Below are 25,969 nucleotides of genomic sequence, written 5' to 3' on the forward strand. Positions count from 1 at the left end.
AGCCCTTTATTTCTCCATCCTGGGCGTTGAGTCTGTCGCGGATGCGATCCACCTCTTCCTTGTCGATGGTGTAGGTAATCGGCTGGCCGCTCGGTCCAGGTACGGCTCCGGTGGACATTCTGGCCGAGGTTAATTGGTGCTTAGGGTGGCGGAGTCAAACTGTCACGACCCAGGCTGCAGAGCACCAATAACCATACACAGAGGCCAGAATCTATCTAATATCTTTATTGAAGGAATATATAAAGTTAATAAAAACAAGTGTAGAAAATAGTCCCGAATTAGACCTTTCAGGAAAGGTCAGAATTAGTCCAAAAAAGCAATGTCAAATAAGAAATATTAAGGTCCAAAGTTGTAATCCAATAACCGAAACACTCACTTTGCCAAGCAAAGTGAGGGGAGATGACAAGGTCCTTTAGTCCATAAAACTTGAGCGTGGCTAGGAAATAACTTGATACTTGAAACAAGGCTTGAACGTGGAACAAGGTAACTAAGAACAAGAACAAGGTCCGTGGAATAACTTGGTAAAATCCGTGAAACAAGGCAAGGATTGATCCTGGGAAACAAGGCAAGGTCCGCAGATAAACAAAGGCTGGGAAGCAAGGCGAAGGCTGGATAGCAAGGCAAGGCTTGGGCAGGAGCGAGGCTTGAATCGGAGCGCGCTGTCCAGACACAACTCGCTCCGTAGGCTGACGAATTGACTCCGCGAAGTTACTACGCGGGCAAAACACCTATATAGAGTCTAACTTTCTCACCGAAGCAGTTCTCTGGGAAACAGAAGCGAAAGCTAACCTCTGAGGCCAGATGTTAAACTCCTTAAAGATTCTCACGAGAAACAGTCTTAATTGGCCACATTCTTAGCTGCTATCCTCGCACTCCTGCGCGAAGCTGATTCCAAACTTCTCTGTTGTTTACAAAACTCCCGGCGCAAGAACACGGGAGAAGTAGGCTCTGGGCTTGTTTGACATACTTCTGGGAGACAACTTTCTTGCAGGTGCAAGGTTCCCAGATCTGCCTGGGAAAGATCTGGCTGAGAGGAATCCAGTTCAGACTGGAAAGGTAAAAAACCCAAGTTTTCCTCCTCATCAGGAATTACAATGTCCTGAGCAGGACTACAAGGCCCATGGGTCATCACACTATCCCCCTCCTCAAGGCCCCTCCCAAACTGGGGCCCTCTCCCCGAGGCGCGAGGTCGCGGCTTGGCGGGATAGGTCTGATGAAAGCGGCGGGTTAGATCAGGAGCATGGACTGTGGAGGCGTCTTCCCAAGAGCGTTCCTCAGGGCCAAAACCCACCCAGTCAATGAGATATTGTAGGCGGCGGCGATGAAAGCGAGAATCCAAAATGTCCTCAACCTCGAACTCCTCCTCCCCATTCATCAAAACAGGAGGGGGGGCCGGTTGGTCTGAATCAGGACGCACACCATCCGCCGGAAGGAGCAGGGAACGGTGAAACACTGGGTGGATGCGCATTGAACGCGGAAGTTGGAGTTTGAAAGTCACGGGGTTTAATTGCGCCACCACTGGATAGGGGCCAATGAAACGGGCATCTAACTTCCGGCAAGGGCGGTGGGAGGGCAGAAAGCGAGTGGACAGGAAAACCCGATCTCCTACCTTGATTTCGGGGCCCGGCTGGCGATATTTGTCAGCGTGGCGTTTATAGTCCTCCTTGGCTTGGTCCAGTTGCTGGAGCAAAAGTTGTTGCACCGCTGTGAGTTCCTGCAGCCAATCCTCTGCTGCGGGAACTTCTGAAGTTTCAATGACAGGGGGGAAGAAACGTGGATGGAAGCCGTAGTTTGCAAAGAACGGCGTTTCTTTTGTAGAAGCTTGAACTCCATTGTTGTAGGCAAACTCAGACAGTGGTAACAGAGAAGCCCAATTGTCCTGTTGATAGTTTACATAACAGCGAAGATACTGCTCCAAAGTGGCATTGGTGCGCTCCGTTTGCCCATCTGTTTGGGGATGATGAGCTGAAGATAAGCGAGAGTCTATGCCCAATAGTTTTTGTAGTGCCTTCCAAAAACGAGAGGTGAATTGAGATCCACGGTCTGTGACTAAACTCTTGGGCAATCCATGTAGTCTGAAAACATGTTGAAGGAATAGATCTGCAGTCTCTTTGGCCGTGGGAAGACCTTCACAGGGAATGAAATGGGCTAACTTGGTGAAAAGGTCCACCACCACTAGGATCGTGGTGAATCCACAGGAAGGTGGTAGGTCAGTGATGAAATCCGCAGAAATTATTTCCCATGGCCGAGATGGGGTAGGAAGGGGATGCAGAAGCCCTGAGGGCTTCTCCCTTCTTATCTTGGAGCGCTGGCATACTGGGCAGGTGTTGACATATTTTTCCACATCTTTGCGGATCTTGGGCCACCAAAAATCCCTTAGGATCAGATGCATGGTTTTAAATAGTCCGAAATGCCCTGCTGGTTTGCAGTCATGACACAGACGAAGCGCTTTCTCCCTGCCCGGTCCGGGTGGGATATAAACATGATTTCTATAGCATAGCAGTCCATCTTTAAGCGAAAAGGGAAAATGCAGACCTTGGCGAAGTTGGTCCTGCGCCCAGGCATCTGCTTGCTGACTAGCCCGGATTTCTTGAGCACAGATGGGTCCTGGAGTAGGGGAAGTTGAACCAATGGGAATGGATTTGGTGTTCCCCACCGTGAGCGTGGCAAAGTTCTCGGGTTGTAGCAGTTGGGATTCAAAGGTCTCCTTGCGTCCTGCAGCGTATTCCGGTTTACGTGACAGGGCGTCTGCTTGCTTGGTTTGGGCTGGGGTCACATAATGGATCTGGAAGTTGAAACGTTCAAAGAATAAAGCCCAACGTTGCTGCCTCTGATTTAGTTTGCGGGCAGTTCTTAGATGTTCTAGATTACGATGATCAGTGTGGACTTCAATGGGAAATTTGGCCCCCTCTAGCCAATGTCTCCAAGTTTCAAAGGCTGCCTTTATGGCCAGTAGTTCTTTTTCCCAAATGGTGTAATTTCTCTCTGGTGTGGTTAGTTGACGAGAGTAAAAGGCACAGGGATGGAGGTGATCTCCCACCGGTTGTAAGAGTACAGCCCCAATTGCCACATCAGAGGCGTCCGCTTGCACAACAAAAGGGGTTCCAGGATTTGGGTGCTGTAGAATTGGCTGGGAGGTGAATAGTTTCTTTAGTTGCTGGAACCCTTTCTCTGCTTGATCAGTCCAGCGGAAAGGCTGCTTTCCACGGATGCAGCTAGTGATGGGGTCGGACCAGCGGGCAAAATCTGGAATGAACTTGCGGTAATAGTTCGCGAACCCCAAGAAACGCTGCACCTCTTTCTTGTTAGTTGGCGCCCGCCATTCCAATACTGTTGAAACCTTGGCTGGATCCATGGAAAGCCCTTGAGGCGAGATGCGGTAACCAAGGAAATCTACCTCTTGTAGATCAAAGGCGCATTTTTCCAGCTTGGCATAAAGTCCATGATCCCGCAATCGTTGTAACACCATTTTGACGTGGTTCTCATGTTCTGATTGTGATCTAGAAAACACCAAAAAATCGTCCAGGTAAATTATCAAGAACCTGTCTAGATAGTCCTGAAAAATGTCATTGACAAAATGCTGGAACGTTGCGGGAGCTCCGCATAAACCGAAATTCATAACTCGGGACTCGAATAATCCGAATTTGGTCTGGAAGGCGGTCTTCCACTCGTCCCCTTCCCTGATGCGAACTAAGTTGTAAGCCCCCCGAAGATCCAGCTTGGTGTAAACCTTGGCTCCTCGAAGCCGATCCAGTAGATCCGAGATTAAGGGCAGGGGATAGCTGTTCCGCTTGGTGATATTGTTCAATGCTCTGTAGTCCACCACCAAGCGTAGTTCCCCTGACTTCTTCTTCACAAACATCACTGGGGAGGCGGCTGGGGATTGAGAGGGTCTGATGAATCCCTTGCGAAGGTTTGTCTCTAGGAATTCCCTGAGAGCTTCTTGCTCTGGTTCAGTCAGGGAGTAGAGATGCCCTCGCGGAATCGGGGCCCCCTCCACCAAGTCAATGGCACAGTCATAAGGTCTATGTGGGGGTAATTTTTCGGCTTCTTTCTCATTGAATACATCCCAATACTCGGAGTACTTCTTTGGCAAGGTGATGATGGGCTCGGTGTCTGTGGCATGGCATACCTTGGCTACGAGGCAATGGTTTTGGCAGTACGGTGAAGCAAACTGCAGTTCTCTGTTGGACCAGGAGATGTTAGGGTCGTGGAGAGTCAGCCATGGAATTCCCAAAATCACAGGAAAATGGGGAACCTCGGTAACAAAGAAGGAAATCTCTTCCATATGTTCCCTTATCCACATCCTGGTGGGTTCCGACCACTGACTTACGGGGCCCGTCTTGAGGGGGCGGCCGTCTATGGCTTGCACCACACGGGCATTCTTGAAATCATGATATTGTAATCCTAGAGAGTCGGCATACTCTCTATCGATGAAATTGTTGGTAGCTCCAGAGTCTATCATAGCGTGGATCATGACGGGTCCCCTTTTTGCTGACCATAAAGTGACCACGAGAAGGAACAGGACCCCGGTTGGCGGCTCTTGGATGGATTTTTTGACCGGGTTGGCGAGCCTCTCTACACCCGGTCGTTGGCTTCCCCCGCCGGCTGTGTGCCAGTCGGCTCAGACGCCTTCGTCTCCGTGGAGGACGCCGCCGCAAGACGGGCGGCCGGCTTCCCTTTGGCTGGGCACTCTCTGGCGAAGTGGCCCCCGTTCCCGCAGTACCAGCAGAGGTTTAAGCGTTGACGACGGGCCTTCTCGGCGGCATCTAGTCTGGGACGCACATTGCCCAACTGCATCGGCACCTCCTCGCCTCCTCTGGGGTATGGGGTTGGCGGTGGGGGTCTCCACACTGGTCGTGGCTGAACGCTGGCGGGAGCGGGGGGTTTTGCCCCGGCTCTACTGCCCTGGCCTCGAACCCACTGTTTCCTGTTGGCAATCATGACTTCAGCCCGTAAACATTGATCAATGAGTGCCTCGAGGGTCTGGGGAGGGTCCACCTTGGAGATTTCTTCCAGCATTTCAATGTTGAGACCCTCCCGGAATTGTCCTCTGAGGGCTACATCGTTCCAGCCGGTGTTGTGGGCCAGCACTCGGAACTCGGCTATATACTGAGACATAGGTCTGTCTCCTTGGAAAAGGCGACGGAGTTTGTGACCGGCTGCCTCCAAATTGTCCTCGATCCCCCAAGTCTCCTTGAGGTGGTCCAAGAAGTGTTGCGCTGATCTTAGGTGTGGAGAGGCTTGATCGTACAGTGCCGTCGCCCAATTGGCCGCTGGCCCGTCTAGAAGACTGTAAACCCACGCCACTTTGATGTCTTCTTGGGGAAACTCGGCATCTCGGGCCTCTAGATAAGCTTGACATTGGCGACGGAAAACATGAACCTTAGAAGCTTCTCCAGTAAACTTGGTGGGCAACGCCATGGCCGGGAGGCGGACTCCGCGCTCCCGCAAGCCCTTTATTTCTCCATCCTGGGCGTTGAGTCTGTCGCGGATGCGATCCACCTCTTCCTTGTCGATGGTGTAGGTAATCGGCTGGCCGCTCGGTCCAGGTACGGCTCCGGTGGACATTCTGGCCGAGGTTAATTGGTGCTTAGGGTGGCGGAGTCAAACTGTCACGACCCAGGCTGCAGAGCACCAATAACCATACACAGAGGCCAGAATCTATCTAATATCTTTATTGAAGGAATATATAAAGTTAATAAAAACAAGTGTAGAAAATAGTCCCGAATTAGACCTTTCAGGAAAGGTCAGAATTAGTCCAAAAAAGCAATGTCAAATAAGAAATATTAAGGTCCAAAGTTGTAATCCAATAACCGAAACACTCACTTTGCCAAGCAAAGTGAGGGGAGATGACAAGGTCCTTTAGTCCATAAAACTTGAGCGTGGCTAGGAAATAACTTGATACTTGAAACAAGGCTTGAACGTGGAACAAGGTAACTAAGAACAAGAACAAGGTCCGTGGAATAACTTGGTAAAATCCGTGAAACAAGGCAAGGATTGATCCTGGGAAACAAGGCAAGGTCCGCAGATAAACAAAGGCTGGGAAGCAAGGCGAAGGCTGGATAGCAAGGCAAGGCTTGGGCAGGAGCGAGGCTTGAATCGGAGCGCGCTGTCCAGACACAACTCGCTCCGTAGGCTGACGAATTGACTCCGCGAAGTTACTACGCGGGCAAAACACCTATATAGAGTCTAACTTTCTCACCGAAGCAGTTCTCTGGGAAACAGAAGCGAAAGCTAACCTCTGAGGCCAGATGTTAAACTCCTTAAAGATTCTCACGAGAAACAGTCTTAATTGGCCACATTCTTAGCTGCTATCCTCGCACTCCTGCGCGAAGCTGATTCCAAACTTCTCTGTTGTTTACAAAACTCCCGGCGCAAGAACACGGGAGAAGTAGGCTCTGGGCTTGTTTGACATACTTCTGGGAGACAACTTTCTTGCAGGTGCAAGGTTCCCAGATCTGCCTGGGAAAGATCTGGCTGAGAGGAATCCAGTTCAGACTGGAAAGGTAAAAAACCCAAGTTTTCCTCCTCATCAGGAATTACAATGTCCTGAGCAGGACTACAAGGCCCATGGGTCATCACAGATCCCTCTGATCACTTACAGAGGTCTACAGTCATAGATAGTCCTTTCTCAGTCCACAAATCTGCTTCAGAGAAGAATACAGTCCTGGTTCTTCTCCCTCTTTTCTCAGCAGCAAACAAGCCTCAAAATAGCAAGGCCTCTCTGAGTACACTGCTCTCTTCATTAGCAGTACTCAGTCAGCACTGACAACTTGTCCAAACAGATTCTGCAGCAGCAGAACAGAAACAATATCAAATCAATCCCCAGATCTTTGCAGGCTCAGCCAATCGACTTCATGCACTTCATTTTTCAGTTAACATACACATCACAGTGCTTTTGCAAACCATGACACTGTTAGCAGTGGTACAGAAGGTTCCATGTCCTTCATTCTGCCAAGAAATTTAAGCAAATGTATAAACCATGGCCCAAGGATTAAATACCCACAAAAATCAGGTTTAACTTAACTGAGCATGAGAACCTAAATGGGAAAATCCAGAAATTAAAGCATATTTCAGCATGTCCTCTTCTGTAAGCTCATGACTCTTAATATATCTGTCCTTTCCTAGGGTTGCACTTAAATTGTTGAGTGTCCTCTTGAGAGCGACCACTGAAATCATAGAGTGTGTCCTGCCAGGCCTCTTCCCTTCTGGCATTTTAGATAGGCTTCTATGACCAGCCTGGTTCAGCAGGCTGTTTGTTATTGAATGATGTTGCAATCTGATGAGGGCTGTACATAAAGCCCCTGATCTGGTAGGATTCAAGTTTGAGCCATAGTCATACCAGTTCCCACTAGATAGGGTTGCCATATCACTCATACAGCTAGCTTTTACCCAGAATCTAATCCCATCCAGTGTCTGTTTAAACCATCATTTGGCCTAGATTCCAAGCTTTCATTTTGAGGAAAAAGTAAGTTTTTAGCTCTTGCTGAAACCGCAATATGGGAAAAACATTCTGTTAATTTTTCTTCAAGAAATTAGTCCACCTCAAAAATTGCAGGCACAAAAGAAGTGAGAATGAATAGTAAGAATAGCAGAAATGATGTGTGCACTGCAAAGGGTGCAAAGTGAGACAAAAAAATAGCGGTGATGGGAGAGTGAACATGGTCAGGGCAATACACAAGAAACAAACAAGTGATGCATCATGAGAGGGTGGGGTGAGGGACAGGGAAGGAGAGGAGACGGGCAATGTAAGCAGTGCTGAACATGAAGCAAGAGAGAAGCTCATGGCGAGGGTGTGGTGAGAGGAGGAGGGATAGGAGAATGAGCAGTGCAAGAGGCAGTTGTGCACAGGAAACAAGAGAGAGAGAGAGAGAGAGAGAGAGAGAGAGAGAGAGAGAGAGAGAGAGAGAGAGAGAGAGAGAGAGAGAGAGAGAGAGAGAGAGTGCAAGGTAGGAGGCTAGGGAGGAAGTAGGAGTCAGAAGACTGAGCGGTACAATCAACTCAGGAAGCAGGCCAGAGAGTCATTGCTAGGCTGTGAGGTTAAGTTAGGGGTGGGATGTGGGAATGACAGAGTGCACAAAGCAAGCAAGGGGGCATTCTAAGGGTATGAAGTAAGGTGTGGCCTGGCACTTCTGAAGGTTACTATTTCCCAAAAGCAAAAACCAAATTTAAAAGACTATTTTATCATTCAGACTTGACAATTCACACTGCACTGTTCCCTCTCCCTCAGCATCAGTCAGCTAACCCATTAAAGTTCAATTAAGATGAGACATGATTATGATTATAAAAACAAGGTTTACTTCAGGTTAGGGTGGTTTTGTTTTATTGTACCAATAATCCAATTGATGATATTCAAAAAAAATTTTTGTGTCAGGAGCAACCTGAGTCGCTTCTGGTGTAAGAGAATTGTCCGTCTGCAAGGACGTTGCCCAGGGGACCCCTGGATGTTTTTACCATCCTTGTGGGAGACTTCTCTCATGTCCCCGCATAGAGCTGATAGAGGGAGCTCATCTGTGCTCTCCCCGGGTTGGATTCGAACCTGGCAGCCTTCAGGCCAGCAACCCAACCTTCAAGTCATAAGGCTTTAACCCACTATGCCACTGGAGGCTTGTAAGATGTTGATATGGATGTGAGAGAAAACGAAATGTTTTGATGTTTTTACCATCCTTGTGGGAGGCTTCTCTCATGTCCCCGCATGGAGCTGGAGCTCACCCGCGCTCTCCTCGGGTGGGATTCAAGCCTGGCAACCTTCAGGTCAGCAACCCAGCCTTCAAGTCACAAGGCTTTATCCCACTACACCACCGGATAACACATAAGGAAGTGTGAGATGTGTGAAATGATGATGCTTTACCAGCAATCCCACTGGATTGACTTGTCAGTCTCTTCTCTTACATCTCTCTAGGCATTTGGTGATCTGAGCCAGAACTAGTGGAAACTTCCCTGTCATTGTCTTAGGACCTCATCAGACACAGTCTTCTGTGTGGCTTATCCCTCTTCTCTATGCTGCCAAAACAGAGTCCCATGGAGGCCAACACATGACACAAGGCAACTTCCACTAGGACTCCATGGGACTATGTTTTTGCTGCACAGAAAATGGTCTATCTCTCAAAGACTCTACCTCTCCTCATAAAGACTTTGTAGTGAGACTCAGGAGGAGAGAAAGTCTAAAATTCTTGTCAGTTAATACATTCTTCATTGATTCAATCTTTTATCTGTGTAGCCAGTTCACCTTCCAAGTAGTTAAAATAGTGTGGGGGCAGAACCATTCGTATTTAAAAGATATCAAAATTTCCAAATAAAATTTTCAAAAAAGGTAAGGTTTTTATTTAAAAGAAAGAAACATGGAAGAAAATGTAACTGATAGATGTGTCTAACTATAATCAGAAACACATTGTGATCTACTGCAAGCTACCCAAAAATTATAATTGGATTCACATTCTGCTAACATCTTGCCTAGAAGTGCCTTCTAAATGGTTACTAGTGGTAAAACAATGCATTCATTTGTTTTTCTAATGATAAATATGTTTAAAGACTTGGCTTGGCTGTCTTCCTCCTGAAATGTTCAAAGCATTTATACTATATACCAGCCTATTTTATACTATATATATTAAAGAAACAAAACAAAACAAGAATGATAAAATAGCCAGTGTTGCAAAAAATATTTTCCAAGTTGTGCCACATGATGTCGCCAGACAGAAACAAAATATTCAAACTGCAGCTTTTGTCAGTAATACTTTAAACATTTTCTTTTTCAAAAATTATGTAGAAAAGGCAGTATAATATAGAAACAAAATTGAAGGAAAATTTAAAAAGAATTACTATGAACAAAGACGAAAAAGAAAACAGCACTGCATATTCTGCAGTTATGTATTTTAACATCTGATAAAATGCCTGAAAAGTCGCAGGTTCAAATCCTGGGAGCAGAGTGAGCGCCCGCTGTTAGCCCCAGCTTCTGCCAACCTATTAGTTCGAAAACATGCCAATGTGAGTAGATCAATAGGTTTCACTCTGGCGGGAAGGTAACGGCGCTCCATGCAGTCATGTTGGCCACATGACCTTGGAGGCTCTTCGGCTTAGAAATGGAGATGAGCACCAACCCCCAGAGTCAGACATGACTGGACTTAACGTCAGGGGAAAACCTTTACCTTAAAATGCCTGTTGAAATAAAGTGCAATTAACTTAAGTTCATTGTAGATTTTCACATTGGGCTATAAGAGGTAAGAGTGTGCTGGTTGATTCACAAATGTCTCTGTGAATGAATCTGTGTCCAACTGGTCAAATCGATATCTAATGTGACATATCAGCTTGACATTTCAGCTAGCACTAAGTTCCACACTTTATAAAACCAACTAACCAGTATGAGAGTTCTTCTTGTTTTCCAACAAAATATCATATCTTATTTAGCTGCAAATCATAATAGAGCTTTTGATGATTAATCATGGAGTAACGATAATAAAAACAGAAAGTTGGGTTAAATAAGGATCATTTTATTTTATTAATGTATAAGTTAATTAGACTTGAAGGAGATGGGGGGGGGCGCAACCTGATTTGGGTCCAGCTGAGGCCAGGTGTATATCCTAGTTTACCCTAGATTACCTCCCCAGCACACCAGGCTGAGACCACCCCAGCTAGCTCAAGTAGGGAGACAGTTGAGCAGCTGGATGGACGGTACACCAATAGAATACTAGACAAATGCCAATGATGTGTATAGTCCAACACTCTAGCCATGATGCAATCCAGTTGTGAAGAATTACTAGATTGCCACCAGCTTCCTACAGTATGCAGTATTCAGTTACAGTTCACTTAAAGTTTGCAGTTATGCTACCAAAACTGAGTTCATGTGGTGGATATGTTCTTGTGCACTGGTGGAGAGCAGGTGAGGAAGAAAAGGGGTGCCAGATGTCAAAGATCTTTGTAAAAAGGAGCTTCACTATCAGAACTAGGTTAACTGAGTTATGCCTATAACTTACAGTCTCCTAACACAAAGTCACTTTAGTTTAGAGAGAATTTGCAAATTTTAGGAAGGGAGCACATGACGATAAACCTGCCTAAGTCCTCAGTCTGCGTTGAGCAAGACTTTTTCTGGTCTTCCTACAGTGGTCCTGCATAAACTTATAGCATGGAAGAAGCCTGTCTTAGAAGTGAACAAACTAACCAGTCATAGAAGTTGGAAGAGACCACAAGGTCCATCCAACCCACCAAGGGGATGCTAGTACAAGCCGGGTAGCGCAATGACAACAAGCCTAGTTATAATATGCTTTTCATTATTTTTCAAATCACTACAAGTTGTCTACTAATACAAATATGAAATTAGATCAGCAGAAGGAAAAGGACAAAGAGGGGGAGGAAAAAGAGGAATTATTTTCCCCATCAGCAGTTTGAAAAATATATATTTTTTTTACAATTAACCCCCCATTATTATTCTTCCTACTATAGCCACTCTCCAGACCATAGTTGGAAAGGATAACATTTCCAGGCTCTGGTTTTAAAGCATGCTCAGTTCCTCAGTTTCAAGTTTCAAATCATTTTTATGGACAGAAAACTAGCTAAGCAAGGAATTGTGGAAAATTTATGATGCACCATTAAAGCTATGATACCATTTCCAAAAATGCAACACAGTGAATCTGTTCCCACTGAAACATTTTTACACATGTATTATGCCATAAACTCAACTGAATAGAGGAAAGATTCTGTAGGCAATCTTTTCCAGGGAGTCATTCATCTATCTTTGGTCAAGCCCTGCATAGAAAAAAAAAATCTAGGTAAGAGAAGCCTAAGAGCAGAGATCCTATTTAATGAGGTCTATTGGGATTCACTTAACAAAAGAGCAAAGAATGCAATACAGAGGTCTTTTGCTTTTAGGTCTACCTTAACTTTTAGCTGTGCAACTGGAAAATCAATGAGCCATTTATTATGTGGCAAAGTTTGCTCCCACCTGAGCTGCAGATTGTGGGGATCCTTCACCCTATTTCACTTCTTTGTTCACATACACCTTTTTTTTTAACTTTGCAATGTCCATGAGAGATATCATGTCTGGTTTGGCTTTTGAAAGATCCCAAATGTCACTTCATGCCTATCCACAACAATGTGATGGGACAGTACATCTTCCTGAATTGCCATGTAACAAACTCTGCATTTGCTTTTGATAGCTGATAACTCACACATTCATGACTTTGAACATTTCATAGATGAAACCTAAAGACGTTCATGGACAATCAAAATGGGACTGTGATTAAGATGGCAAAATGTATTAACCGGAAAGAATACAGGGGAGGTTCCAGCAATTTTCTTTTGCATGAGCCTACTGAGCAGGGAAATAATTTGCTCCCTTTTTTATTCTCACTCTTGCTGAATTTGGTGAGTGCAAACTACTTTTGCATTTTTAGGTTGGTTTTCAACAACTCAAATAGGATACAGGCAGTGGGAGAAAGTTGGAGAAAGAATTGAGACATTTTAAATATAGCTAAAAAGTGGTATCACAGGGAAGTAATAGTCATTGCCTTTGTCAAACTGTAACTGTTGGAGGAGCATATGTGCATTACACTTTCTGCCTTAACTGCTAGAATAATAGAATAATAAAATAATAGAGTTGGAAGAGACCACATGGACCATCTAGTCCAATCCCCTGACATGCAGGAAAGCACAATCAAAGTATCCCTGATGGATGGCCATCCAGCATGTGTTTAAAAGTTTCCAAGGAAGGCGCTTCCATCACACTCAGAGCCAGAGAGTTCCACTGTTGAACAGCTTGTATGGTCAGGAAGTTCTTAATGTTCAGGTGGAATGTACTTTCCTGTAATTTGAATCCATTGCTTCCTAGTTTTAAAGGAAGCAAAAAACTAGTTTGCTCCTCTTCCTTATGACACCCTTTCACATACTGTGTTTATATATGGCTATCATGTCTCCTCTCAATCTTCTCTTCTGCAGGCTAAACATACCCAGCTCTTTAAGATGCTCCTCATAGGGCATGGTCTCCAGACCCTTGATTATTTTGGTTGCCCTCCTCTGGACACCTTCCAGCTTGTCAATATCTCTTTTGAACTGTGGTAACCAGAATTGGGACACAGTATTTCAGGTGAGGTCTAACCAAAGCAGAATAGAGAGGCACCATGACTTCTCTTGATCTAGACACTATACTCCTTTTGATGCAGCCCAAAGTCCCCTCCACTTCAAGAGGAATGTGGCCGGGGCCTGCCGTGAGTCACCTGATGGTGCTTGGTTGGCTCCATCCAAGCTGCAGATAAAAGTGGCAAAACAGGGCTATTTTGCCCCATGTGAACAGGTCCTAAGACTTTATGTAGAGAAACACAATGGTTAAAATGCTGTAAAACCAGTTTTGTAGTAGATTCAGGGTATAGCATCAAAATACTGAGATTGATGGATTGTTGAAGATGACAGCATCATCTGCCATCCCCTAATTTTCCCTGTTCCTTTTGAATTTATTTGCAATTTACAGAAAGGTTCAGATGGAACTTTTCCCCCAGTAATAATACATTATTCTGAATTATGCCTGTAAGTTCAAATACTTTGACATGTCATGGACTTGAATGGGCAAGTATGACTCACTGGTGGTACAAACTCCCTCTTGCTAATAGAGACACATATAAGTGGAAGTATTTTGTTGTTATAGATTGAGGCAGCTGGCTGAATTTTTCGAAAGTGTTGTGGCAGGGACTGTTACATTGAACACCTACAGTTCAAAATGCACCACTCTCTTAGTCTAAAAATTAATATAATTTGGAGCTTGAGTTGGTAGATGTTTGAGAACCGAAGCTAAATATATGATAACTCTAATTTTGGTGTGGGAGAAGAATGAGGAGGAGGACTACATATATAATTTGTAAACTTACCACACTCATTCCACTCAAACGGTCTTTCTTAAGTTAACAAATTCAGATCCAAGAAGGTTTTTGCCATAACTCCATTTCAAGAAGGCAGATGAGTGTATAAAACCAATAGAAGTTTTAAGTTAATGTTAGTTTTCTCTTGAAAGTGCAAACTTTGGAGTATGTCAGCAAGTGGTGTCAGTTTAACCAGGCCCTCTTGAACCTATGAAGAATAATTTTGTTGTTGTGGGCCTTCAAGTTATTTCTAACCTATAACAACTCTCAGGCAAACATATCACAGGGTTTTCCAAGGTTGAGTATATGTGACTTGCCCATGGTTACTCAGTTAGTTTCATGACCTAGCGGGCATTCGAACCTTTGTTTCCAAAGTCACAATCAAACACTTAAAAGACTATACCATCGTGGCTCCTGACAAATAATGAATTTGAATTATTTTATGCCTTTGCTTTAACCAATGCATGCTGCTCAGTTTACTTGAAGCTTATTCATCCAAGCAAATGTATAATCATATCAATTTTCCATGACTAGAAAAAAATTCTCCCTTTTAGTCTGTTAGTCCATTTCACTTCTATGAAATTGCTTCAAGGTATAACTAACTACCTAAGTAAAGATGTAATAACTATAGCAATGGTTTCTGCTCTGTATAAGTTTAATTTCTTGTTTCTAAACTCTGCAATTCAGTTCGGCATGAATTGCCTTCTGAAGGAAGGAGAAAAACTCACTTAACAATAGCCAATACTGCCATAATGGCACTTTCAATTGCTTTCTGAAGACATAGTAATAGAAAATGTCACTCTGACTTAGTTCTATGCTAAACACATTGATTTATGAAGGACTCACTCATCCAACATCAAGTGATATGGTGAAGTCTTGCAATTTCATTCCTTGACAAACTGTGAACATGGTATATTGTTTCTAGAAATGGAGCTCAAAAGAAAATACAGTATACTGTGAGCACTACAAATTAGCACAGCTTAGCAGTATGCCTGGGGAATGTGGCCACAATTCCCCAGGAAAACGGGAAAAATTCACCTTAGGACTCCATCCTAATGCCCAGCAAGCATATTTTCCTAGGGCTCTTCACAGACAGGACCTATATCCCAAGATCTGATCCCAGGTTTTTGTTTCTGTTTTTGTTTTGTTTTTTGCTTTAAACTGGATTATATGAGTCTGCACTGCCAGATAATCTGGGATAAACAGAAAACTTGAGATCAGATCCTGGGATATGTCATGGGAAGTACTCCCAATTGCCACTCTGGGACAAACTAGCCATGCCAACAGTCATGAAGTCTTTGTTCTACTCCCCTGTGGCTTCAGATAAATTAATAGCTTTACTAATGAACAGTGTTCTCAACCGAAATAAGAATACTATGTTTTTCCTGTGAATGAAATAGTGCTACAACCACCCCACCTTCATATATAGATTTTATCAAACAGTCTATGAAAACCACTCCAAGTGTGTGCATTTACAAGTATGTAGGTTAATGTGAGACATCCACCTCTGAGGATGCCTGCCATAGATGTGGGTGAAATGTCAGGAGATAATGCTTCTGGAACATGGCCATACAGCACGGAAAACTCACAACAACCCAATGATTCCAGTCATGAGAGCCTTCAACAACACAATATGAGATATAATTTATATGTATTTACTTAAGAATGTTAACAACAGAGCATTCTCAATTGCCACCTTGGGTGCTACTTATTTATTTTGAGCACCCAAAACATTTTGCTAATTCATTTATAACTATTTGTTGAACACCCTGGGTGGAGGCAGAAAGAGCACAGAAAACAATACCCAACAATCTATTTCTGCCAAATAAAATATTTGATTTACAATCCCTTCTCATGATGTTTCTGCAAATACTTGTCAATCTTCGATCCATTTGAATTTGACAGCCACACACTGAGGCTCCTTCTATACTGACTATAGCCCAGGATCTGATCCCAGGTTATCTGCTTTGAACTGGATTATATGAGTCTTTACTGTCAGATAATCTGGGATAAGAAGATAATCTGGGATCAGATCCTAGGATACAGGGCAGTGTAGAAGGGACCTGACAAGATTGAGAAGCTGAGAAGGCTGGTTCTAATAATAATAATAACAACAACAACAACAATAATAAAACTTTATTTATACCCTGCCAGCATCTCCCCGCGGGGATTCGGGGCGGCTTACCATGGGGCAATGGCCCAAACAACATAGGACAAAATATAAACAACACAGTACAAATCACAATATTAAAAAGATAAAACAGTAATATATCAATTAAAACAACAATACAGGATTTAAAAAATTACATTTAAAACACATAAATGGTAAGATTAGAAAAGTAGCAACCACACATACTCTCCAGATCATTCCAAGATTAGCAAATGATAGAAGATGATCCTATTAATTACTTGAAGAACACACAAGTCCAGACAGTACTCACAAAAGACAGAAGGAAAAGTGAACGGTATCCTTCCTCTCTAGTCAGGGCCGGCCGGAGATATTTTTTAATGTGAAGCGGGGGTGCTGAAAAGCGCCCCCGCCACCGGCCCCGCCTCCCGCGCCCTGGCCCCGCCCAGTGTGCCCTGGCCCCGCCTCCCACGCTGCGTGGGAGGCGGGGCCAGGGCAAATAGTGAGGGGGGCGGGGCCAGAGCTGAAGGGACCTCCGCTGCAGTCTGGCCAGCTAGAAAAGGCCAGACGGGCGAGCGGGAGTAGCGTGGGAGGCGGAGCCAGCTCTGACGCCGCCCCCCCGCCCAGCGTGCTCTGGCCCCGCCCCCCTGCCCAGCGTGCCCTGGCCCTGCCTCCCACGTTGCGTGGCCCTGCCTCCCACGCGATTGCGGCCTGGAGGGACCTCCGCTGCAGTCTGGCCTGCTAGAAAAGGCCAGACGGGCGAGCGGGAGTAGCGTGGGAGGCGGGGCCAGCTCTGGCCCCCCCGCCCAGCGTGCCCTGGCCCCACCTCCCACGCTGCGTGGGAGGCAGGGCCAAGGCACGCTGGGCGGGGGGGGGGCGGCGTCAGAGCTGGCCCTCCCGCCCAGCGTGCCTTGGCCCCGCCTCCCACGCAACGTGGGAGGCAGGGCCAGGGCACGCTGGGTGGGGGGGCGGAGCCAGCTCTGACGCCGCTCCCCCCCCGCCGCCCAGCGTGCCTTGGCCCTGCCTCCCACGCAGCGTGGGAGGCGGGGCCAGGGCACGCTGGGCGGGGGGCGGCGCCAGAGCTGGCTCCGGCTCCCACGCTACTCCCGCTCGCCCGTCTGGCCTTTTCTAGCTGGCCAGACTGCAGCGGAGGTCCCTGCAGGCCGCGATTGCGGCCTGGAGGGACCTCCGCTGCAGTCTGGCCTGCTAGAAAAGGCCAGACGGGCGAGCGGGAGTAGCGTGGGAGGCGGGGCCAGCTCTGCCCCCCCGCCCAGCGTGCCCTGGCCCCGCCTCCCACGCTGCGTGGGAGGCAGGGCCAAGGCACGCTGGGCGGGGGGGGGGCGGCGTCAGAGCTGGCTCCGCCTCCCACGCTACTCCTGCTCGCCCGTCTGGCCTTTTCTAGCTGGCCAGACTGCAGCGGAGGTCCCTGCAGGCCGCGATTGCGGCCTGCAGGGACCTCCGCTGCAGTCTGGCCAGCTAGAAAAGGCCAGACGGGCCAGGGCGCACTGGGCGGGAGGCGGGGCACCGTCAGGGCGGTGCCCCGCCTCCCGCCCAGCCTGACGGCGCCCCCCCGGGCCTGCGCCCGAGGCGGCGGCATCAGGTGCCTCAATAGTGGGGCCGGCCCTGTCTCTAGTACTTCAGTTAAGTTCACCAACATCCTCCAACAAGGTGAGTTGGTTCATCTCAGCACAGTCAAATCCCACAACAATATAAGCCAGTGATTCTAAACCTATGGGTCCCCAGGTCTTTTGGTCTACAACTCCCAGAACTCCCAGCCAGTTTACCAGCTGTTGTGATTTCTAGGAGTTGAAAGCGAAAACATCTGGGGGCCCACAGGTTGAGAACCACTGATCTAAGCCTACAAATGCCAGGGCTCTGGGTATGCCCCATTTCTACTCAGCATATACATAGCATGCATACACTGTACATTGGTATACTGGTCGTATCATTAATATAGAACAATTCCTGTATTGGTATAAGTTCCTAAGGCTTAGAATAGCCTTAAAGATTCATGGATCTCCTATTAGAATATTTTTGGATCATCAAGTTTTCTTCAACAGCTGCTAGTAGCAAGACCACGATATGTCCAGAATGTCTATATAATATATGACTAGATTGCATAACTGCATTATGTAGCCAGTGTTTACATTAAGAATTTTGTATTATGCAGACATTTATTGAGATAATGGAAACCTGTAAGGCAAAGGGCACACAGAGTCCTTGCTTATTGCTGGCATATTCATTTCCTCACTATGCAGAGCTTTGACTCTGGAGAGCTGGCTATCCCTATTCCTTTCCTAAAACTTTTTAAAAAGAAGTATGCATAAGAACTTCCTAAAACTAGATTTTAATTTATTTACAAGAAAAATAAATTTTAAAATAGAATTTACATGACTGCCTTTTGAACAAAAGAGCAATGCTTATAAACACTATCAAGGATTAAATGGAAAGATGGGCATAATTTCAGAAAAGAGAGAGGATAATGACAACACTTTAAAAAAAATGGAAACCAATCATAACATTTTGTTAGAAATTCAGTATGAATGTTTAAACCATAGCTTTAAGGGGGGAAAAGAGATTAATAAAAAAGATTGCACTGGCAAAATTTCCTCCATACATCTGACACCCAGTCTGCTGTTTTCTGAGCTAATTTTCTCTGTTTGCATCTTGCTAGTTAGCTTGTGGCCAACTGGAAAGATCAAAGCAATCAGATCTCGGGAAAGTTGCTTTTTAATTTATTAGAAGTCCAAGAAGCCTTAGAGGTATAGCCATCACCCAAAAGAAATGATAATATTCAACTGTTTAGTAGGGCATAAAACAATAGAAACCAAGCTGAATCAGGCCAAAGTACTATCACTACTACAGTATTTCCATCAAGGGCTGGGTATTTCCATCTCACTTGCACTACGCTGGATTCTCATAAAAGTAAACAGCCGTGAAAACAGAATTGAAAGGACTGAATGCTGAAAATTTTCAGACTGTGAATGCATGACTGTCTTCATCATTCCTAAGTGAGGAACAAAGAAATAAAGGAAAAGAGCTGAACTTGGGGATCTGGTGGAGATCTGGGAGAAAGGTTACCACAAGTGGCTATCAAGCAACATACATTAATTACAGCAAGCTCCACACTCTCTTTAGGAGAAGGAGGTCTATTTGATCTTCTATGTTGTGCATTCATGTTTTTGAACCAGGTTTTGTTGTCTCTCCTGTTTAGTTCCAAGTTGCTGAAATAAGCGTTCAGTTTAATATTATATGTTGTTATGTACCCTCAAGTCTTAAAAAGCAATATGAGTGCTTTGTGTCCTCTTCTCATTTTCAAGATAAGAGAAAGAACAATTTTCGTAAAAATAATCAAACCATTTCATTCTGTGTTTGTACTGCCTTCATCATCAAGTATTCATTGTAATGTCAGTAAATGTCAGCACTGCACACTGTTTGACATAAATATAATGCACAAGCAAGTCTGTTTTATTATTTGTATTCTTTTAGGTCAATTAATGAAAATAGTACATATAAAAAGTAAAAGGATTTTTTTAACAATGTTGCATGCAGAGTTTTAGTCAGTCTTCAACAATACATGAACAGACTTTGGAGAAATAACCCCAGAAAGAGCAGCAGCATGAAGTCAAAGAATCACAAAACACAGCACTAGTGAAAATTCTGGAATTGTAGAATTAGATTTTAGTTAAAATATGAACTAGTTTAACATAAATTACAGTAGTCTGTGCTTAACAAGCGCATGAGTATCACTGGGAAATGACTACCCATTAAGAAACCAACTCTTCAAGCGTGTTCAAAGTTAACTAGGGCAAAAACATTTTGCCTAGCAGAGTCTTGATATTATCTTGAGAAATAGCTGCCATTCTGTGTGGGTCCTCAGGAAGCTTTTCAGATAAAAAGGAATAACATGGAAAAGGGAAGGACTATTTCGTATTCATTACTCCAGCAGTAGAAATCAATATGCGTATTGTGCTGAGCCAAAGAGATGAAAGAACAGACCATCTTGATCCTTGACTAACTTAGGGCAATTCCAGACAGCGCCGAAACCCGTGTTTCAAATGGGGGGGAGGGGGTAAAAAATCCAGGGACCTGACTGCACACCTGTTAGTCCTGGGATTGGGTCCCCTGCCATCCTCACAGGCTTCTTCCATATTAGAACAAGATGGAGGGCAGATGGGGAACATCCAGTATAATTTTTTTAAATTCACTCTGTTATGTGTTGGACCATATATGCACACATGTGAACATCTTAATATAAATATAACCAGATTCACATGTGTGCATATGAAGTCCAGCGCATAACAGAGGGATTTTTTAAAAAAACAACTTCCGCCAGATCTCTCCCTTCCCCCAATTATTAATTCAACTTCTTTTAAGATTATAAAGTTTAAAATAAAGAGTTACAGGGCATTCTAACTGCTTTACACTTGTACATCCCTTGAGTCACCTGTGTGGCTGTTTTGAGCTTTTAAAAGCAGAGGTGTGCTGGATCAATCTCCAAAGGGAGAAGAGAAGAACAACGTGCATTTTGCATGACTGCAGGGATATACAGTGATGTGAATATGCACATTTTTCAGCCAGAATCTGGTTATAAGGGGACCTTTATAACGCGTGTTTTTTGTCTGTTACTGTAAATCAACACTGATTTAGCGCTAGCGTCATTTAAGCCACCCTCTGCCTTTTAACTCAGGAACTTCCACATTTCAGGGCCTGTGTAGAAGAGCCCATAGGCTCTGTCTACTGCTATAGAGGACTAAGTCCCAATCCAATTCTTGCAACTACCCTCCAAACACATGGATTTTGAAATTAGCACCCCCAGCTGGAAACTGGCATTAAACTGAAATTCAGTGAATAGAACGTCCCATTGTGTGATAAGACAGAAAGCCTATTATTAGGCTTCTGGACAGGCCAAACCTTGTATAAGGTATAACTATTTGATTACCTTAGAATACAAAAACCCAGCAAAGTCTCCCAGCAAAACCCATTAGGATTCTAATGAAGCATGATGTTCAGATGTAAAAAATCCAAGGTGCCTCTTGGAGGTCTTTTTTGCAAAAGGCTGTTCACAGAACTTTACTTCAATGTTCCCTTCACTAAATGCTTCTCTTCTGCTCCTCTCCAAGACTGGATCTTTCCTACAGGCATCTTCTTTGTGTTGTGTCATTATAATATCCACATTTCCCCGCCGCTGTCTCGATGAGGACAGAGTTTGCTTTATAATGCAAAAACAAATTGCAGAGAGGAAGTTTTTCTTGAAGTTCTCATTCATGAAGGCATACACGATGGGGTTGCAAATGGAATTGGAAAATCCTATCACCTGGACAATACCGAAGATCATCTTAATGGTGACATCATCGTACATGCTTTCAAGACTACCTGGAGACAGGAAAATATATGTTAAATACTAACATGACAAAGGTAAGCATTATTCCTCAACATTCCTAGCATGCAAGCATTATGTTCAGCATATGCAAGTATTCAATCAGTGCTCTGTTTCAAGTACCCATTCAAAATAGAGAAGCTGAACAACAATAACTGCTGATTTCATTCTATATACTAAATAACACAAAATATTTATTTGTAAACTTATTAACACCAAAATACATTCATGCTATGTATTTATTCATTTAACCAATTCATATCCTGTCTTTCTCTTGGTATGGGGTCCACACATATTAGTAGAATTATAGAAAAAAAATCACAGAATCATAAGAGTTGGAACAGATCGCAGGAAACATCCAGTCCAATTCCTTACCATGAAGGGATACACAACTCCTGCACTCCTGACACATGGCCATCCAGACTCTGTTTAAAAACCTCTAGAGAAGGAGTTGTGGCAATGATGCATGAACTTGACTAACTGAGTTACAGGATTAACATTATTACATAACTTACACAGTAGTAGGGACCACTGAATTTAGCAGGGCTTCCTGCCTAGTTACGGGACAGAGACAGCTTTGGTTGCCTTGGTGCATGACCTACGCAAAGAACTGGACAGGGTGATTGTGTTGGTTTTCCTTGACCTTTAAGTGCTTTTCGATACCATTGACCATAGTATCCTTCTGAATCACTTTTCTGTGATGGGGCTTGGAGGCCTTCTTCCTAGAGGGATATACCCAGAAGGTTGTGCTGGGGGACTCCTGTGTGAACCCCTGGACGTTGTCCTGTCGGGTCCCTTAGTGTTCTGTTTTGTGCCCCATGCTGTTTAACATATACATGAAATTGCTGGGAGATGACATCCAGAGATTTGGGGCGAGGTGCCATCTACATGCAGCTGACACCCAATTCTATTACGCTTTTCCACCTAATTCCAAGGAAGTGGTTCCTTTGCTAAACTGGTGCTGGCAGCTGTAATGGACTCAATGAGGGCAAATAATAATAATAATAATAATAATAATAATAATAATAATAATTATTATTATTATTATTATTATTATTTATTTATTTATTTCCCGCCCTATTACCCCAAGGGGAGTCAGAGGGGACTCAGGGCAAACAAACTGAAGCTTAATCCAAGCAAGACAGAGGTCCTCCTGGTCAGTCAGTCAAAAGACAAATATGGTAATAGGGATTCAGCTTGTGTTAAAAGGTTTGCAGTTTGAGGGCACTCCTGGATTTGGCTCTGAACCTGGACGGTGTTACATGCCTTGCTTACATCCCGGGTGAATGACTGTAATGGGAGCTGCAGTGGTACAATGGGTTAAACCCTTGTGCCGGCTGGATTGTTGACCAGAAGGTTGGGTTGCTGACTTGAAGGTTGCAGGTTCAAATCCACAAAATGGGGTGAGCCCCCATCTGTCAGCTCTAGCTTGTGAGGACATGGGAGAAGCCTCCCAACAGGATGGTAACACATCCAGGCATCCCCTGGGTAATGTCTCTGCAGACGTCCAATTCTCTCACACCAGAAGCGACTTGCAGTATGTTCTCAAGTCACTTCTGACACAATAAAAAAAACTACTGTAATGTGCTCTAGGATAAAAACTTGATGTGGAAGTTTCTTTCTTGGATATTTGTTTATTTTAATTGAAGAGATGGAGTCCTGCCAACTACCACCTCTACTTTTCCAGTACTGCAATTTGGCTGAGAAAAGGAAACGTTGGGGAAAAGTCTGTCAATTATATCTTGTTGCAGCTAGACTTTCCAATCTAATAGAATATCAGAATAAGCAATGTAGTCTATAAATGTTGATGTCCTTTGTCTCAGTTTTCACATCAGTAAGATCAGTGCAATAACAGGAACTCAGCACAAATGGAGCAGCATCAAGAGGCAAAGGCTCCCACCCCATTAACCCTTTCTTGCACAAACCAGAGAAAGAAAGGCAGCCCTCCCTCCTCCTTCACAGTCTTTTTTTTTTTCAGTCTGAGCAGCATTCATCAGTAATGTAGGGGAACCTGAACAGTATGGTCCGCCTGCCATTTTGATCACTTGAGGTGGAGCTGAGCAGCTACAGCCATTTTAATAAGATCTTGCTCCATAGGTTTCTCCGCAGAAAGACTGTGGTGGCCATTTTAATAGAAGTTTACTATAAGACCAGCAGCCCCACATATAATAGGTTGTAGAATCCAAATAGATATGCCATGCAGCCAGATTAGATATGTCCAACATTGGTGTGTTAAATCTAACTGTGCAAATGCATTTTGAGGGTTCTTTTGAACAACCTGTTTATATTGAACTACACATTTATAGTACTATGAATCTACTTCAATTGCCATGAAATCATGGGATTTGCAAAAAAAAAAAAAGCAGGGGTATCAGAGAGCTCTCTTCCCTCATCAAACTACAAAATTCAAAATAGGGAGCAAGTGTGTCAGTTAAACTGGAATTGTATTACTATAACTGTGTACTGAAATACTGACCTGGAATCCAGGTTGAGGGATAAATCCAGATCTACACCCAAACTGCAAACCTGACTTCAGAGAAGCATGACCCCACCCATCACAGGTGAATCCAATTTTTCCTCTGACTTTCCACTGCCCATCAGTAGCTTGCCTTGACTAGATTAAGCTTCAGCACTCTTTTATTCAGGGCTCAGCAAGCTGCTTCCATCCAATAACCATGCCGGAAGCCATAATGAAATGGAATAAGATCAGCGCTGCTCAACATGCACCTGCCAAGTTCCCATGGATCACTGTCAGTCCCAAGTAATTGACAGCTGGCACTTGGCAAGTTTCCATGAAAGAAAGAAAAATCATAGTCAACAGCCACAAATATGTTATTGGTTCCTGGTACACTGGAAAAAAGGCGTTGATCCTCCACTTTAGATATCTTGAGATGCATGAATCTAGATAAAACAACTCCCTCCAAGAATCCATGGAACTGAGAAGGCATCACACACCCCAGTACTAGAGACCAGCCAATACCTAGCCAAAAAAGGTAGGGTTCCTTTTAGCACCAGACTTATAATCGTCATAGTTATTTAGGTAAGACTCTTCCTTGCTGCAAATGTGCATTCACCAATCCCATTACCCAGCTGTTTAATCTTCACCATCTGATTCCATAAACCAAGAAATACAAGGATCCAGAGGTGAGATTGCACACATGGCAACCTCACCTCTCCCAAATAGCCTGTATATCCCACATCCTTGTTATAAACAAATAGAAAAGCATTAATTGTTGTTGGATTTGCATGGGCCAGACGGCACCAACAGCATCCAAATGAGAATGTATCAAAGGGATTTTATCTGAAAAATGCCATGCACACTTTAACTGCAATCTGTCAAATGGTCTACATTCTGCTCTCATGAGCCAGAACTTAATAGGGTTCTGTCTATTTGAAACTGCTCTACTGGATAAGTATGAGCAGATGTAACAGTGATGAAGGAAAAAGTATATTTTGCTGCTAGCATTGCCAGACAGTAGACGTCCCTGTGAGCTCTAGACTTTGTGCAATTATACTCACTCCACACTGTTGTACTTGCCATCCTGCTCATTTCATCACTAACAAACCTAGCAAACTGGGAGTTAATTTGGATCCACTCTCTAAGGAGAAATTGTATTCATCATCCTGATCATTTTTTCATTCCAAAGGTCAGTCAGAGATTCAGCAAAATCACCTGCAGCAACAACAGGAATTTTCCCCAAAGTTATCAAAAAAACCATCTGGATCCATCAACCTTTTGGAATGAAGCATATATTAGTGTGTCTCTTGCCATACATATAAAATCTCAATATAGAAATAAGTAGAAAGATATACACTAGTTATCCATGAGACACTAAGCAATGCTTAGGATGTTACTGACTTGTCCGATTTCCAATTACCAGGTGCGGCTGGAGCTCTGTTTTCTATATCATGGCCTAATTAGGACTACTGGCTATAGAGAGGGCTATATCCCCTGAGATTGTGAGAACTCCCAGTGTCCATATTTCCATTTAAATTCACCGTATTTATCCAGGCGTTTTCTTGATTATTTTCCTGTTTATTAACATTATGTTTGTTATTGACTTTTATTAGATTCATTACAATAAGTTTTATTAAATTAGCGTTAAACTATGTTGAGTTCTTTTTTTACTGAGCAGTGTCAAAACACTATGATAATTGTATTCACTCAGTGGTGACTGCTCCCATGTCAAGAGCCAGTGAGTCTACTTTGCCTTTTAGTGTGAAGGGACCATAAGCCAGAAAGTAGTAAACTATTGCCTATGTAGTTTTGTCTCTGCCTATGCCCCTCCCTTCCTGTGAGCTGGTGCCTTTCTCCAGAAAGTTCTAAAGAGAGAAGAAAGCTCAGAGTAAACAAGTTAGGTCATTGGTATCACTTATGTCAAGTAGGTGTGGAAGGTGAGGAAGATCCTCAGCCATTGGTCAAATTTAGGTAAGCCGAGATATAAAATCCTTTATTTGCTACGCACATGTTGCGATGGCCATTTTCATGATACAGCCCTCTAGGGTATGTATGGCTGTTCGCCTTCTCATAGCTATTTGAAAATAAACTTTGCTTTTTGCATCTCTCACAAGACTGAGTTTCTCTGCCTGATGTCATGTTGCTTTTGCTTTGATTTT

The 25,969-nt window shown here is 44.1% G+C and overlaps 1 protein-coding gene across 1 annotated transcript in view; it reads right to left on the reverse strand.

Moving 5' to 3' along the window:
• Positions 1 to 19,417: 19,417 nt before the first annotated feature.
• The window catches only part of qrfpr (pyroglutamylated RFamide peptide receptor), a 46,106-nt gene continuing 39,554 nt past the window's right edge, over positions 19,418 to 25,969 (reverse strand). Inside the window, exon 6 of the mRNA XM_062983604.1 lies at positions 19,418 to 21,348. Within this exon, the coding sequence (XP_062839674.1) occupies positions 20,957 to 21,348 (392 nt within the window). The 3' untranslated portion in view covers positions 19,418 to 20,956. The remainder of the gene's footprint in view (positions 21,349 to 25,969) is intronic.

The sequence above is a fragment of the Anolis carolinensis genome, chromosome 5, assembly GCF_035594765.1.
Source record: "Anolis carolinensis isolate JA03-04 chromosome 5, rAnoCar3.1.pri, whole genome shotgun sequence".
NCBI lineage: Eukaryota > Metazoa > Chordata > Lepidosauria > Squamata > Dactyloidae > Anolis > Anolis carolinensis.